This window comes from Melanotaenia boesemani, chromosome 7, assembly GCF_017639745.1.
Source record: "Melanotaenia boesemani isolate fMelBoe1 chromosome 7, fMelBoe1.pri, whole genome shotgun sequence".
NCBI lineage: Eukaryota > Metazoa > Chordata > Actinopteri > Atheriniformes > Melanotaeniidae > Melanotaenia > Melanotaenia boesemani.
The window spans coordinates 24,425,725-24,441,986 of NC_055688.1; the positions used below are offsets into that span (position 1 = coordinate 24,425,725).

General features: G+C 39.9%; 1 protein-coding gene and 1 long non-coding RNA gene across 25 annotated transcripts; one reads left to right on the plus strand and one right to left on the minus strand.

Moving 5' to 3' along the window:
- Positions 1-977: 977 nt before the first annotated feature.
- On the minus strand, positions 978-15,003 carry wfs1b (Wolfram syndrome 1b (wolframin)). 24 transcript variants are annotated; one of them, XM_041989884.1, is made up of 10 exons: positions 14,917-15,003; positions 7,304-7,684; positions 5,816-5,892; positions 5,497-5,641; positions 5,191-5,364; positions 5,013-5,093; positions 4,735-4,889; positions 3,858-4,094; positions 3,580-3,698; positions 978-3,349 (listed from the first exon to the last, which is right to left on the minus strand). In XM_041989884.1, exons 2-10 carry the CDS (start codon positions 7,680-7,682, stop codon positions 1,813-1,815), a joined length of 2,904 nt encoding a protein of 967 aa, XP_041845818.1. In that variant the 5' UTR covers positions 7,683-7,684; positions 14,917-15,003; the 3' UTR covers positions 978-1,812. The 24 variants fall into 24 exon arrangements, 2 of the variants coding, with proteins under 2 accessions (XP_041845818.1, XP_041845817.1); XM_041989883.1 differs by having other exon boundaries at positions 14,818-15,003; XR_006010993.1 differs by lacking the exons at positions 978-3,349; positions 3,580-3,698; positions 3,858-4,094; ... (5 more) ...; positions 7,304-7,684; positions 14,917-15,003 and adding exons at positions 9,306-9,445; positions 10,283-10,350; positions 10,566-10,676; ... (2 more) ...; positions 13,500-13,585; positions 14,393-14,530.
- Positions 8,348-9,749, plus strand: LOC121642866. The gene is made up of 2 exons (XR_006010999.1): positions 8,348-8,511; positions 8,781-9,749. It is a non-coding gene; the product is annotated as an uncharacterized LOC121642866 (long non-coding RNA).
- Positions 15,004-16,262: the final 1,259 nt, after the last annotated feature.

A 16,262-nucleotide genomic window follows, 5' to 3' on the forward strand; every position in this document is an offset into this window, starting at 1 on the left:
TAAATATGACTTATAAAAAACATAGTACAAAGCACATACCAGCTTTTTTAAGGTCTCAGTGCAGCATTTCAATCAGGTTGAGGTCTGGACTTGTGACTGGGTCATTGCAACAGGTCTTTTCTTTTTCAGCCATTCTGTTGTAAATTTGCTGCTATGTTTGGATCATTGTTCTGTTGCACGACCCAGTTTCAGCCAAGGTTAGCTGTCAGATGGTTTCACATTTAACTATTAAAATATTTTACTATACGGAGGAGTTCATGGTCAACTCAATGATTGCAAGGTGTTCAGATCTTACCTTCCACCACCATGAATGACAGCTGGTATGAGCAGTTTGTGCTGAAAGGCCATTCGTTTTTAGTTTAATGTGGTGGTGTGCATTATGGCCACACATCTCCACCTAGTCTCATCTGTCTAAAGACCACTGTAATTTGCTCATATGCAGCTTTGTAAACCTAAGTTGTACAACTATATTCTTTTGGGAATTTTTTTCTCCTGGCAAACTATCCAAATAAACCATTTCTGTTACGTTCGTCTAATTGTACTGCCATGAATTTAAACTGAGGCCTGTAGAGTCTGAGATATAGCTCTTGGTTTAGTTGCATTTTCTAAGCTACTACCCTGAATATATTTCCATTTGTGAATATCATTTCTCAGTATTGTATGGAAATGTCCTTATAACCCTTTTTAGACTGACAGAGAAGCAGCTGTAGCTGCCCCAAGGTCACCGCTGATGTGTTTCCTCTGTGGCATTAACACACATCTGAATAATCCAGACCACCAAACAAACAAGACATATGCTTTAATATAGGTGCTCACAACTTACTGATAATCAGTTAAATCAAGTATTCATGACCAGCAGCCCCTGCCTGCTACTTACCCCCTTAATTCCTATGGAAACAGTAAGGGTATATGCAGTTCTTCTAAATGTGCATCTGAGGTTATGTCTAAAATATGTTAAATAAAAACAGCACATGGTCAATATTATATCATATTTATAGGTCACAGTATAGAAAACAGTAGTGATAACTTTCAACACAGCATAATCACTTAGGGATTTAAGTATTCAGTAAATTTAATCCCTGCACAGCAGAGATGAAGACAAACAAAAGGACAGGCAGAGGAAGATGAGAAACTTGTGTAGCTGAATCAGCGATGAAGCCTTTTCCCTCCAAAATTATGTCTAAATTCAGGTCAAGTTTTTAAGGCACTTGAAACCCAGTCAGTTCAACCATTACTTACTGGATAAATAGTGTACATTTTAAAACAATCAAAGGCCGACAGCAACTTTCGCTTCAATAATTGTAGGCAAAGCAACAATTAAGACTTCATCTAGGAAACTGTAGAATCTTAATACTGATGATTTTGGCCACAAAATGTGCCATGGCCATTGATCAACAGATGTAAGGATGTGTGTGAAACAGATAGTGTTTGTAAGGCAAACAGAAACAATTCAAACTTCATTAACAGACCCACTATGGTGAGTAGACAACATTTCAGATGAAATTTTTATAACAAACACAGCAAGGGATCTTCACCTCTTTCCTAATAGTGTTTGGCAGTTGCACCACATTGTTTTGTGTATCTACTGTTTAAAAATCTTTTTTTTTTTTTTTTTTTGACATTTTGGCTTCAAAGCTATGAGAACAAAGACACACTCACTCTATTAATCCCACAAATGTCTAAGGATTTGTTCACTTTCCTACAGCCAGTACTGCACCAATTTTAAAATAAAAACTGTGTGGTACACTCGTTAGTGTTCTTAAGCTGAGGATAATATTAATATTATTATTATTAGGCATTTGTTTTCCTTAACTAAATGATCTCCTGAGTCACGGTTTCTGTTTCAGAGTGTTGGTCTAACTGAGCAGTCAGGAAGGGGTTGAAGAAGAAGTCAAAACCAAACTGGAGGGCACTCTGAGCTGTGCGCCTCCAGTCATGCTCGATCTTGTATTGCCTGCGGATGGGAGCAGGGGCGTCCCCGCATGACAAGCAGTGAATGGCTTTCATTTCAAACACAGGCCATTTGGAGCCTAAACGCCCCTCCAGTATTGTGCTGAACTCCACCAGACTGCCAGTGTTTAAGTGTAACAGCACAGATTTGAACTCATTACTAGCTCGCAAAACTATGTCCTTAGTTGCGTCTTCGTCCTCTATGATTGTCCCGTCCTTGGTCTTCCTCTCCAGCGGCATGCCCAACGTGACCTCAAACTTGTATCTGTCAAACCGTTTGATGTGGCATTCGTGCTTGGCCAGTTTTTTAAGTTTACAGAGTGGATTTTCTGGGGGAGGAGCTGGAGCAGGCAGTGGCTGGGGCTCAGAGGTGACATTTTTCCCCTCATCACACTGAGGATAGGGTTCACCATACAGGCAACGCATCCAGTTCCCCATAAATACAGGCAACAAGTTGATAACCGATTGTGGCCCGTTCTCGATGTCAGTCACACGGACGTATTTGAAGCGTCCTGTCCAGGTGACGCGGTGTCCTTCGAGGTGAGAGCAGAGAATCTGGGTCTGGGCCATGTTGGACTCTTTCCAGGCCAGAGGACCGCAGATGTTGCTGTATTCAGGCCATGTCAGGGTTGAGTTATACACCTTCATGCCTTCAGACCTGTAGACGTACATCCAGCAGAATAGCATCACTGCACTGAGCCACACCAGGATGAGCTTTACAATGCTGCTCCGCGACAAAGACCGAAAAACCACAATAGGGTTAAGGCTGAATCGAGTCCAAAGCCTCAGAACTATCGGCACGAAGCAAACAGTCAGTGTGACCACCATCTTTGTCAGCTCCAGGGTGAGAAACCACTGCACTAGCTGGATCATGAGCATTGCAGCCAGACCTAATGAGAGTATAGGAAGTGCAAATAAAAACAGGAAGTAGCCCACACAGGTTCGAATGAGACCTATGGCTGTGGCATTATTAAGGAACACCAAGCAAAGTTCACACCAGGTGAAGCAAACCAGGTAGGGCACCAGGCACAGATAGGTGCCTTTAAAGCCTCTCAACTGGGCCATACGGAAGAGAAGAAAGCAAAGGTGTCCATACAGCAAGCATGGCATTCCCAGGTTTAATACCACAATATCTCCAAGTGGCACTGTGATGAACGTCATCCCAAAAATCTTGAAGAACCAGATGGAGTCTGGAAGGAGGCGAGTGAGGGAGCACGCTCCAGAGAGAACCTCTGTGAGGAGGGCTTTACGGGCAAAGAGCTGAGCAGAGGCATGGAGGCTGAGGAAGGCAGTGACGGTGAAGAAGAGAGCAACGGCTGACAACTCAGAGCAGGGGATCCAGGATTTATCAGCAACAGGGAAGGAGAAAACCACAAAGACCACTGAAAGCAAAAAGTACCTGAGAAAACAGACAGGGGATGTATTAGGCATCTAATATAAGAAATCAGTCCCCTGGATTTCTTTCAGTTATGTTTTAGTCTAACTTATACATTTACACCTTTTTTTGGCCTTGTTATACTTTTAAGATAAAGAGGTTACATAAAATCTTCACTGGTTGTGTATTCATTATTCAGAAAAAAAAAGGCAATGTAAAAATAAGTTTCTTCTCTTGAATAGACTAAAACTTACAGGTAAGGTTCCAAGTGTGTCCATCCAAAGTTGGTCTCAGCCTGCTCCAGATCAATACCAGGCTCAAAGTGAACAAGCAGGTCTGTGAGAGCCCGGAAATTTTCCCACGCCTTGGAATTCTGTCAAGAAAAAACTTTTTTTTTTCTTTTTTTATCTCTAGTTAAAATTAAACTAATGTCTGCCTGAAACAAGTCCACAACCTTTCATTTACAGCTGGAGAGGCTTGTTATCATTAAAATCAGCAATGCAGAGCAGCAACATCGTAACTCATCACTAACCTGGAATACACGCAGTGTGCAGATGATCATGGAGAACAAGGAGAGGTAGAAAACCAGCAGAGGGATGAGGAAGATAAAAAACTCAATGGTGAGATTAGAGATGATGAAAAAGAAGATAAGTGCATTAACATGATGGGTGGGGATCAGGGCGCTGAGCCACTGCATGCCAGCTCGAGATGCCCAGTCAATGAGATGCTCTTTTATCTCCAGCAGGGCGTACAGAGGGAACTTCAGCAGCTGGTGGAAACACAAGACATGAAGGGGGTGAAAAATTACATCAACAATGTCCCAATTTTTTTGTTATAAAAAAAAGAAAAGACTCACTGGTTACAGTTATAAATGGTGAGTCCTTCTTTTCCCCCCCAAACATAACGGACACATTTGCCAAAAAGTTTTACCAGTACTGGTTTTACAAAGCTTATGAGTAAAGTACATGTGGTGTTGAATCCAAAACAGAATGTGTTGTTAGCTATAGGGCACAGATATGTGTGCTGATGCCCACATTTAACAGCCTGGTCCTCAATAATCACAGGAAAAAATGGCCACATTCTTCACCAAATCAACTATCAGCTACGTGGTTTGCAAACATTAATGTGGAGAAAGAGTGCCCTGTCCCAGAAAAATACCAGACCAGGACCAAGGTCGTCACTGCTCCATTGCAATGCAATTACAGAATATTAATAGAGATTTAAAATGCTACTAAGAAAGCTAAAAAAATGACCAATAACAACCTCTAAGAAAAAACCTCTAAGGAAAAATAGATCAGGTATCACAATGTTTGTTTCACTTTTGCAAATTTGCACTATGCTTTTACAAATCATAAAAAATTGCATGCGTGTAACAGGATAGCAGTACGGCCTCGATATAAGATTCCCACCTTCTGATGCAGCGGCAGTTCATCTGGATTCTTCACCACCACGTCATCGTCGTCGTCGTCATCTGTGGCAGCAGCCATGACCGATGACGGTGAAATTCCCTGAGCATACTTCTTTGTCATCTCAACAAAGTCATCAGGACCCACGTGTGAGCTGGCTGCGAAGCAGCAGAGACTATGTTTACTGCACAGTAGCTTTGTTTTCCTGAGTTTGACTGAGGGTCAATAACAAGAGAAGAAAGAAACACTCATGTAAGCAGCCATGTTTAACACACACGTACCCTCACAGCTGACCATTGTCTCCAGGACTCTTCTTTGTTTCTTAGCAGAGCTGTTGAGAGGGCCAGCAAAGGCTGGTTTCCCTGCAGATGGAGGACAGAAGATAATAAATCATTTTTAAAAAAATCTTATAAATATGAGCATGATAAAAACTGAATTATAGATTTTTCCCTCTTGTACCTGGTTCTGTGTGGACATGTTCAACGTTTTCTAGCAACTCAGAAACTGCCATCGACTTCTTCTTCTCTGGGTTTAGCTTCCAGTACATTAGCAGAGCTGCCTTCCTGACTCCTCTTTCATAGCGAGTCTCTGTACACAACTTCTTCACCTCCTCAAAGTTCTCTGAAGTGATGCCTGAAGTAAAAAAAAGGTGACAAAAGTGCACACAAGAATCACAACCAAAGATTAACTTTATCCAGAGTTTAAATTCTCCATTCAAACTGAAAGGAGCTGCAGATGGAGAGTAGAAGGGAGAACTTCTGATACCTTTCCTGGAAGCTAAGCACTGCTGCAGCAGCCTGACGGCATCCTTGCGGCCCTGTTTAGCAGCCTGGACCAGCCACGAGACTGCTGTGCAGTTGTTCAGTTCTTCATCGCTTTCAAGTGCCAGAGCCAGATAATAACGGCCCATCTGGACGGATACACACACACTCTTTAAACTTGCAAGACAAGCAATTGCTATGACTATTTGACCTGTCTTTCTTATCAATGTCACTTTAAATGAACATCTATCATGTGGGCTTCTCAATCTTCACCACATGGCCTCCAAAGTCAACAGTATTGCCATATGTTGAATATTACTGACCTTTGTTTGTGCTTTTGCATCACCCAACTTTGCTTTCTCTGCCAAATCTTCAAAACTGACCTCCTCTTCTGGCTCCTCTGAAAGAGAAAATCCTTTATTAAACAGAGATTTTATGGGTCTTTACCTTGTGCTGGAAGTTATTCAGAGCTGGTACTAACACGTGTCCTGAGTGATCTGATCACAAGTGGACAGTGCTGAATGCAGGTGCTTAAGGAATACATTGAGAGTCAGGGGTGTTGTGGGATGATTTTGGCCACATTCTCACAATAGTATTAATGTCGATTCATCGAGCTGCACCAATGATGTTGTCATGCTTAAGTATTGAATCTGTGCGTACACCTGACATTGCAACCACAACGAAAGTCATAGAACTTGATTAAATTATTTTTAATGTAGCACTCCTCTCTTATCTTCACCTAATAAAAACAGCCGATGATTATAAAGATGTGTATTTCTATTTTAATTATGGGGACTATATAAAAAGCTACAGTCACTGAACGTCTTGTGTTGCTGTTCTTTATTTGTCTTGCCTTCTCTTTCCTTTTTTTTTAAACTCACCCTTGCCTTTTATGTATTCTGCACACACAGTCCAGACAAACGCAAATGAGTTTATGGAAACCAGTTGAGTGCAGAAGTCATTGAAAAGTGATTCCAAAGCTTTTTCCAGAAACAGTTTTGGCCTTGATAAGACTCACTCTTAATTATCTAGCTTTACCTTTCAGCTAATGACCTCAGCTTCTTTCAAATCCCACTTCTCAAAAAGGGTTGGAGCTGTCATGGAAAATAGATATATGTCCTCTAAAGTTAAAAAAAAAAAAAAGGTGTCATGTTTGCCACATTAAGCACTACTGGTTAGTGAGGTGTGTGTGTTTCAGGAAGCTACAGAAAATACTAATGGTATCCAGTGACTTTCATGAGATGCCTGTCAATGCTCCTAGTACGCTGTTCATACTTTAACTCTCTGCCTGAACCCTAAAATAACAGCAGCTGTTGTATGTAACACACACTTCCACACTGATTTAGTAATTTCCCCCAGTTTAAATTCCATTAGCTATGTTGCACGAATCAATTTTATTATCAGGTTTATATTTCTAGACACATGCTTAAGTATTTATTACAGGACTGACATGACAGTGGAGAAACTGTCTTCCTAAATAAATTGCCAAGGTGTTGGATTTCACATTTTCCAGTTAAACTCCATCTTTACATCTCCTCGTATCTTTTAACAGACTGATTTGTATCATTTCCAGATCAGCTAAGATCTCCTACATCGTGAAATATACATGCTGCATTCAGTCAGTCAGGCTTTACCTCATTAGTCAGTATAATGAGAGTGGCTGCTTTACATGTTGTGGTAAATGTCTACGGTTGTCATGGAGATGTTGCAGTGAATGCAGTAGCCTGGGAGTGTTGGCTGCACTGATTGTCGGTCAACAACAAAGTGAAGCAGTTTTTGTTCCAGGTCAAAGGTCTGAGTTTGAATCTCACCTGGTTCAGGTGTGGGAGGAGGTTGCAGTAATGTGGGAGCAGCTGAAGATCCAGTTAGGAGGTTCTCTGGAGAAGCTGCATTGAGCTGAGATCTGCCCAGCTGAGAGAGGCTCCTGGTGGGTTGATGGAGTGGTGAGGACATCAGCGTGGAGAGGGAGGAAGAACGGGATAAAGGATTTGGCGTGGTCTGAGGGGAGGAAGTGGAAGCAGAAGATGAGGGTGTGGCTGGAGGTGTCGGCATCGTGAGTTTAGGTTTTTGCCAGTCTGGGGTTGATGTGTTAGGAGATGAGCCGAGGGGGGAGAGGCCGAGCCTCGTGGTGGTGGGAGAGGAAGGTGTGACTTTGGGGGTGGACGAGTTTCCGGTAGCTGAAGGTTCCATGGCTGAAAATAAAAAAAGAACAAAATATGTTTCACAGTTTAACCACTATTAAGGGACATAATATGAAAAAAAGCACAAAATGTTTACAGTGGTAATACTGATAGCATGGTAGCGTGTGAACACCAGCAGCTTAAGGAGAAACAGCTGATGGAGAGTGATTTAAGACAACACCTGTTGCAAAAAAACACTTTCACTTGCCATTTGAACACACACCCAGTTACTCTGCTGTTAGATATATTTATGTATTGTAGTTTTGCTATATACTGTGTATCCAACTTTTTCCACCAAGCTGTACATTGTGTTCCAACATTACAGATGCAAAGTATTTAAATCATTTTAAACAAATTTCATGTAAGTTGATGAACTTCTGTTGTGCCTGTAGTCTGTGTAGCAGAGGGTAAAAATAAGGGAGTGACTCATGTGTTACAACAGAGCTCTGACTTAAGAAAACAGTACTATTTTTGAACAGGCAATAAATCTCACAGATGTGGTCCTTTAACAACAAAAACAACAATAATAATAATAATCAGACTATCTCTACAATGCAATGTTAATCATGTAGCTTTTCTCATCTATGATCAAGTTTTGCTATCGGCGTTAGTAAACGGTCATATGGTCACCAGTCTATTTTAGACCGCATCAAGCCAGTCCTGGGCAACTCTACCCAGAGTGCTGTAATGAGAGTGGCGACACTCTTTGAACTCGCCGACAGGAGGTCACGTGGTTCATGGAGCTCTGAATAGTTCAATACAGCACAGCGTTCTTCGTTGGGTTCAGCGGATTCTGGCGGGAGGCAACGCGGACATTACAATTTTATTCGTCATTTTCGGTAAATATTTACTGATTATGTTTAGTGATTACGTTATTAATCCGTATTTTATCCAAAGCTTACTTTTGGAAGGAGCAGAGACACATTTATCACAAATTGTAGATCTAGGAGGGAAGATCTGTATTACGAATAGCCTTCATTTAAAGATACTTAGTGATGAATAAAAAACCTGAGCTCATGTACGGTGAGCTACTAATCAATAAAAATCTAAATCAGTTTAAATGTGCATGTAATGAATTGATATGTCTGTTTTTTTTTGTTTATGCTAGCATGGGGATGCTAAATCTCATCCTCTTACACAGCGTGGAAGAGATTACATGTTCTGCTTCTTCTTACCTTCACATCAACGTCCTTCAACAAAGCCTCAATCAAAACTGTGGAAGATCTCATTCAGTTTGTTTTCTCTGCCTGGTATCAGGTGGAAAATGTACTCATGGCAATGTTAAATGAATAATTTCAAGCAGGTTTGAAGGATAAAATGTAGCTGTAGATGCTAACTGGTGTCTTTAGATGAATTATTTCCTATAACAAACATTACTATTCTATTATCATATCTGATCATATTTTCCTGTCATATGAGCTTAATACATGCATCTGTATCCATGTATATTGTATTTCTAACCAGAAAACTACCGTAAAATGGCACTGATCTGACTCCACTAAATGTTAATTCACTGACCCTTTTATAATATTAGCTAACAAGTATCCATGTTCAAAAACAGCTTTTTAACAAAATATTTTTATTAAACAATGTTATTATTGAAAGTGTAATAAATGCAGAAATAAAGAAGTACTTTTACTAATACTTGTAATGTTTAATAGTTGAATCTGCAACAATTAATTGTTTAAAGGTTCATTCAATGAGGGTTCATCCTTCTCAACTTGGCAGTTGCTTCATTTGGTAGTGACCATCTCTTCGAAACATCAGTGGACTCTGGTAACAAAAAATACAGAAATAATTCATCATCAAAAGCTCCAAAGTCAGACTGAAAAACTGGTGGTGTGTTCCTTTCATTTCACTTTTCATTTATTCATCCATATCAATTTTCTGTACCATACAGAATTACATAAAAAATACAATAAAGCCCTAACATGGATGAAAGGAGCATGTAGAAGATGTCATATATTACATGCCCTCTACAAAAAACAGCTTGAATAGATGACCAGTAGCAATCTTTTCCACAGTCCATGTCCAAATTACAAACATTGTTAATTCTGAAATAAAACTCTTAAAAAGGTATTGTTTAACTGATATATTGTGGATCATTTTAACATCACTTCTAAGAATTTCCATAATCTCACTCCTGAGACCATAAATCCCCTGTCTTTGCTTCTGTTTTTATCATCTGTTATCATGATAAATTTATTAAAAAATGTGCTTTGGTACTAAGATTGTTCATAACTTTCCACATGGTCAATATAATTCAAAGTTTAACAAATTCTTGAAATTTAACTATGTTCAACTTAACAAAAAAGAAATATGTCATCGGAAGAAAATTAAATAAACTCAAAGGGAACCTTAAAAACACTCAGGCTAAAATTTAATAAGTGATCTTGATAACAATGTAATACCCAAATACCCAGGATTGCCAATTTTTTTTCAAGTGACTGCTGCAGTTCCATTTCCATAAATAAAGGTTCTCAAAATCATTGCTTTAATTTACATTACAATAAATCTTCCAAATGTGAGAGAGTTTATTATCTTTACACTGTATTCATATCACAAATTAATTATACATATTAAAACCTCTTTATAGGTTGATTCTCTTACCATGGTAGGCTGTGCTGCATTTGGGTGCACCAGCCACTCTGAAAAAGGGACCAGAATGTATGGCTTCCCTAAAGACACAGAGAGAAGAAAAAAATGGCTAGTCCAAGTCAGTAGGAGCAATCTCTCCATCTCCAGAGATCATAATAACAGAAAACTGTGTGCGGTAAGTTTATACTGCACACACAAAGATTCTAAATCAGGGTTTAACATGTTGTTCTGTCATATGCTTCAATAAAAATGCAACATGTATGGAAATTAAACTAATGAGATACTCTGCAGGCACATTTTGAGGGAGATCAGTTTAACAGGACAAAGACGGGCAAAGTGAGACTGAAGCCTGATGCTGTTCCAACTCTTTTTGTCCACCGCCGAGCGCCAAGGAGAAGGAAGGGTCCTGCAATGAGAAGTACACCAGAACTTCCACTAAATGTTAATTCACTTAGAAGTGACCACACATATTATTCTACAGTTAACTTTGGTATGAGTCATAGTACTGTTGAGGAATATTTTTTTACATTTCTTAATTAATGACTAATCTTCTTACTAACAGTGGCATATTCATTTTAGATGTTGAGGAAGGGAGAACCAGAAATGAGGCAAGTGAGATAAGGGAAAGAGAGAGACAGAGAGAAGATGAAGTTGTGGACTCAGAAGAGAGGGACAAACCAGATACAAATGAGCCAGGATCCAGTGTGCAGGGGTCAACAGTGACAGGAACCAGTGAAAAATCATTTGAGGAGGAAATCAGCATCCAAAACCTGAGAGAAGAATCAGAGAGCCAGAAAGATCAGTTGAGAAAGTTACAGAGAGCATTTAGCAGACAAAAAAAGATGAATGCAGTCCTGCGCAAAAAAGTTGTCACTATGAAAAAAAAATTGGGTCAAATGTTTTCCAAGGATCAGATGAAGGCAATTGGCATGAAGAACAAAAAAGGTATTAGGTGGAGCAAAGACACTGTAAAAAAAGCCATAAAGCTCCGTTTTTCAGCCGGCTCAACGGGTTACAGGCAGCTACAAGATATGGATTACCCTTTACCTGATATCCGAACCTTGCAAAGAAGACTGGAACACATCAAACTGCAACCAGGTGTGCTAGAAGAGGTTTTTGAGATGCTTGAGCTGAAGGTAAACAGTCTTGGAGCTTTGGAGAAGGAATGTGTGCTGACTGTAGATGAGATGGCCATCACACCAGGTGTGGAGCTGCACCTTGGAACCGGGAAGCTTTTCGGGGATGTGACACTGCCTGGGCATACAGGAGCAGCAACACATGCATGTGTTTTCATGTTGGCAGGAAGCACACTGAGATGGAAGCAAGTAGTCGCTTACCATTTCAGTGGGAATTCCACCAATGGGGCAAGCTACAAGCCTGTCATCACCGAAATCATCGAGAGAGCAGCTTCCATAGGGCTTCATGTGGTAAATGTCACCACTGACATGGGCAGTCCTAATCGGGCTATGTGGAGGTCATTTGGAGTGGACCACAACCAAACATCCATCCCACACCCAGCGAGACCAGACAGGAGGCTGTACTTTATGCCAGATGTCCCACATCTGGTAAAAAATTTGAAGAGTGCACTAGTGCGTGGACAGACATTTAAAATTCCACCTGAGATAGTTGAAAAAGAGAGTCTCCCTCACAACGAAGTTTCCATTAGACCCTTGAAAGATCTGGTGGATTTTCAAGAAGGAACACCATTAAAAATTGCTCCAAATCTGTGTCAGAAAACCCTTCAACCCAGTCATTTTGAGAAAATGAAGGTGGGGCCTGCAATGAATGTTTTCAGCATGTCAGCGAGTGCAGGTCTGAAATACATGGTGGAGAAGGAGCAGCGACCTACCTCTAACCTGACAACAGCATGGTTTCTGGAGCAGGTCAACCACTGGTTCGATATCATGTCTTCCCGACACCCAGTAATGGCGCTGAGCAGGCACAAGATGGAACAGTACCACAAAGCCATCGAGTTTCTCCACAACATGATCCAACTCTTCCGTGGTCTAAAGATTGGTCCAACAGGTAGCTGGAAACCTGTGCAAACAGGATTTGTGATGGCAACATCTACAATTTTATCCATTCAGATGGACATGCTTGACCATGGTCACATGTTTGTGCTGACGAGCAGATTTACCCAAGACTGTCTTGAAAACTTGTTCAGCTGCATTAGGCAGAGGAATCCTGTCCCAACACCAGTGGAGTTCCACCAGGCTCTCAGATCAATATCAGTTGGGCAGTTTCTTGTGACAGTCAAATCAGGAAACTATCAGGAGGATGACAACAGTCTTTTGGCAGAGTTCCTGGACAACAAGGAGACAACTCCCAGACCTGGCCTGAGAGTGGACCAGCTGACTGGCCACAAAGATACTCCAGATCTCTCAAAGAGTGAAACCTGTACTCTCTACTATCTTGCAGGATACATTGTAAATAAAGTCATCAAACTTTGCGACATCTGTGATGTTTGCCAAAGTGCGATTGTGCAAAATGATGAAAGTCTGGAAGGAGAGCATGATGCATTACTGACATTGAAGGAATTCAAACCGGGTGTGCTCTGTCGTCCATCACACGAAGCCTTCAGTCTGGTCCAGAAAATTGAGAAGCTTTTCCGAACCAGGTCCAGTGCATCCTTCATGGAGCTTCCAAATGCCACAGATACTCTGGAGAGAGAAGCAAGGTCACTGGAAAGCATGCTTCCTTTGTGCCATGATGTGAAAAAAAAAATAACCAGCAGATTCATCAGGCTCAGATTGAGAATCGCAGCAAAACAGATCTCTGGTGAACGAAAAAAAGTTCTGTCCAATGATGGGCATCTTGGAAGCAAAAGCCAGACAAGAAACTTAAAGAAAAAACAGCAATGTCAATCAGCATCCAGGCCCACAACATACAAACCTCCACCAAACACCTTGCTCGTTGCCATGGAGGAGCTTGGTCTGAGCTTTGCAAACCCCTATCAACCCAGGGCAGCTTCAGCTTCGCTACAAATGCATGGTAAGTTTTGAAAAGTCTTAGTAATTTGGTCTCACTTAATTTAATGGTTACCATTTCAGTGGCAATTCCACCAATGAGGCAAGCTACAAGCCAATCATCATGGAAATCATTGAAAAAGCAGCTTCCGTTGGTTTTCATGTGGTAAATGTCACCCGATCATTTTGATTTCACTTTTATTTTTTGTCATCACAGCCTCTCCATCAGCCAACCAGCTCCAGCATTCCACCATTCCACTTACCAGCATCCTCATCACTCCATCACTGACAGGACCGTCAAGTTCCACGAGCCTGGTCTTCACTCAGATCACCTCTGAAGATCAGTCCCCTTGAAAACATGGACATGAAAGCAATGTCTGCATTACAAATTGTAGTATTTTCAAAATTGTTTTGCACGCATATTCTACAATCATTTATCATTGTTCATTCTTAGTTAACTGTTATCTTGTTTAATAGATTCAAACATCACATTGTGTGATGAAAATAAATGAATTCGCTTTTTTAAAAATGCAGTCAGACAGTTTACTGTTCTTTTGTTTAGATTAAAATCTAAAAAAATAACTGCATGGTGACACTAACTAAATGGGGATTTATTTTAATACGGTTTGAATTTTTACAATTGAGTTGTTAAGAGTTTTGATTAATTTGGAAAATGCAGAGAAGTGTTTAACAACATATTACTCTGCTGGTTCTGAGTAGATAACGTGTTAAAAAAGTTTATCTGTCAGTCTCCCGTAATTAATTGTAAATTTGATCCAACTAAATACTTAAAAACCACAATCAAGAGTACATTTTCTTCTTTTTAAAATACAATGTCCACATTTTTCTGCCGTCTGGGACAACGACTGTCATATGTTGTGCTCAGCTTAATAATATCAGTCTCGCAGAGCAAAAGTTAAACATGTTTAAAAAAAATCTTTATATTGAAAAGAATGCTTATAACAGCAAAATGTATTTGGATTAAAACAGGCTTGCTGACGATGTCTAGCGTGACATAAGTTTTGCTAGCATGAACTACTAACTGGCTAAATAATTATTTCACGCTACATTAAATAATAATGCTCGCTTAATATGCTACAGAACATTGATCTAATGCTTACAAAGTTCTAGAAATTTAGTAATTCTTGCCACTTACCGGCAAAAAAGCCTCCAAAAGACCGAAAATGAACTGCGTACAGTGCTGGAGCAACGGCCATTTTGAACTTTCTGCAGCTCCATGGACCACGTGACTTCCGCATTCCATTCTTTCTATAGAAGTCTACGGGAGTGTCGCCACTCTCATTACAGCACTCTGACTCTACCCAGAAGGTGACATCCTTGATAAGCACTGATTAGAACGAAAAGGGTCTTGTTGCAGCTAAGGGAACCCCCTGTTGACCACCAACATGGGACTTCAGTAAAACACCACCCACATAGTGGACGTGCAAATAATCTGAAGTGGTGCTTACTTCCCAACATTAGATTACAATACAATGAAATGAAAATTATATTTAACAGACAGGTAGCCTTAGCGGCAACTTGGCAGCTAATGCTAACATTTACATTTTGATGACTGCTCACCTTTACCGTCAACACACCGATTTATTTAAAATCCTCCGAATGAAAATAGTTTTCGGAAATATCTCAGGTTTGTTATTAAGCTTCCCAAGACATTCTTGCCTCTACGGTCAGTGAAATACGCCTGTCCTCTCGTGATATCTGTGTGTTCAAACTCCAAATAGTCGAATGAGTAGCTCAGTCAGCTGCTCCGAGTAACGCTCCCCGCCTACTTTCATTCTTTGCCATCTGATTGGGTTAAAACAATGACTCAAGCTTCTAGATACGATTTGATTGGTTATATTGGCAGGAAGCTCAAATAATTTATTTGAGACTAGAATAATCAAACATCGAAAAGCTTCATATCAGTTTAGTTATTTTACGGCTGTTTTAATGGTTATTTTACAATTAACACCCACTTAAAGCTGATTTAAGAATCTGTGTAACTGAACTATTTCATCTGCTTTGTCTTTATTAATAATTTTCCACAATTCCTCCCCCAGCTAGTATTATCTGTGTTGTACCAGGAGATGGCGACACTTATATATCGCTACAATACTTATATAGCATTGTTGTGTGTGTGTGTGTGTGATTATTATTATTTTATTTGTTTGTTTTTGTTTAGAACAGTGGTAGGGAATCCTGGTCCTGCAAGTTTTTTTTATGTTTCCCTCTTCCAAAATACCAGATTCAAATCAAATGGACTCAACAGTATATCAAGTTCTGCACAGTGACTCATTCATTTGAATTAGGTGTGTTGGAATAGAGAAACAGAAAACTATGATTCAATACTTTCAAATTGACATGCTATCCAACTGCAAATATCTTCCTTTTTTACAGCCACAAACAACTGTGTGCTTAATGTCAAATCTTATAAATTTATAAAAGGTAATTTAGTGGATGAGGTGTAAAGGAAAAGGGTAGATTTTTGTTTTGTGAGAACATGCCAGATTTGGCACAGAGTGACAATTATTAGTGTAAGATGCTTACACCCAACAACAATTGGATTCAGTATTTGTTCAGCAAAAGCATGTAATCACATGATGCAGAATACAAACAAGTAACAGTTTTTAATTATGTCAAGAAACAAATTGAAACTGCAATAAAGTATTTCTTATTTGAATGCAATGTAAGCCTTGAGATTTAACATCAAAGTAAGATTTGTTACAATGTGTAGAAGTCTAAAAACCTTTTTGATAACATTCACAACAAACTACCATCAGCAGAAAAAAAGAGAAGGAAATGAAAACATTAGAGTTAAGAACTCTTTCAGAAGAGGGGCACATGGGAAAACAGGAAGGGGAACAGACAATTAAAGGACATTAAAGACACCAGGACTCAGGGGAATGACTGAGATTGAAGTTCAAGTCTGGGAACCAGACTAAGAATTACATTATGAGAGAAAATAAAGGGAAATTTCAGTCGTACTTGCCTGAATCCAGCTGCACTGAAGCAGTTATGTAAATGCA

What these genes read in the sequence shown, in the direction of transcription:
- wfs1b (XM_041989884.1), bottom strand. Translation starts at nt 7,682, where the DNA reads ATGGAACCTTCAGCTACCGGAAACTCGTCCACCCCCAAAGTCACACCT. An exon ending in AACTGCCGCTGCATCAGAAG is followed by an intron (nt 4,095 to 4,734) that starts GTGGGAATCTTA and finishes TGTTTCCACCAG; the next exon opens with CTGCTGAAGTTCCCTCTGTA. An exon ending in ACACACTTGGAACCTTACCT is followed by an intron (nt 3,350 to 3,579) that starts GTAAGTTTTAGT and finishes CTGTTTTCTCAG; the next exon opens with GTACTTTTTGCTTTCAGTGG.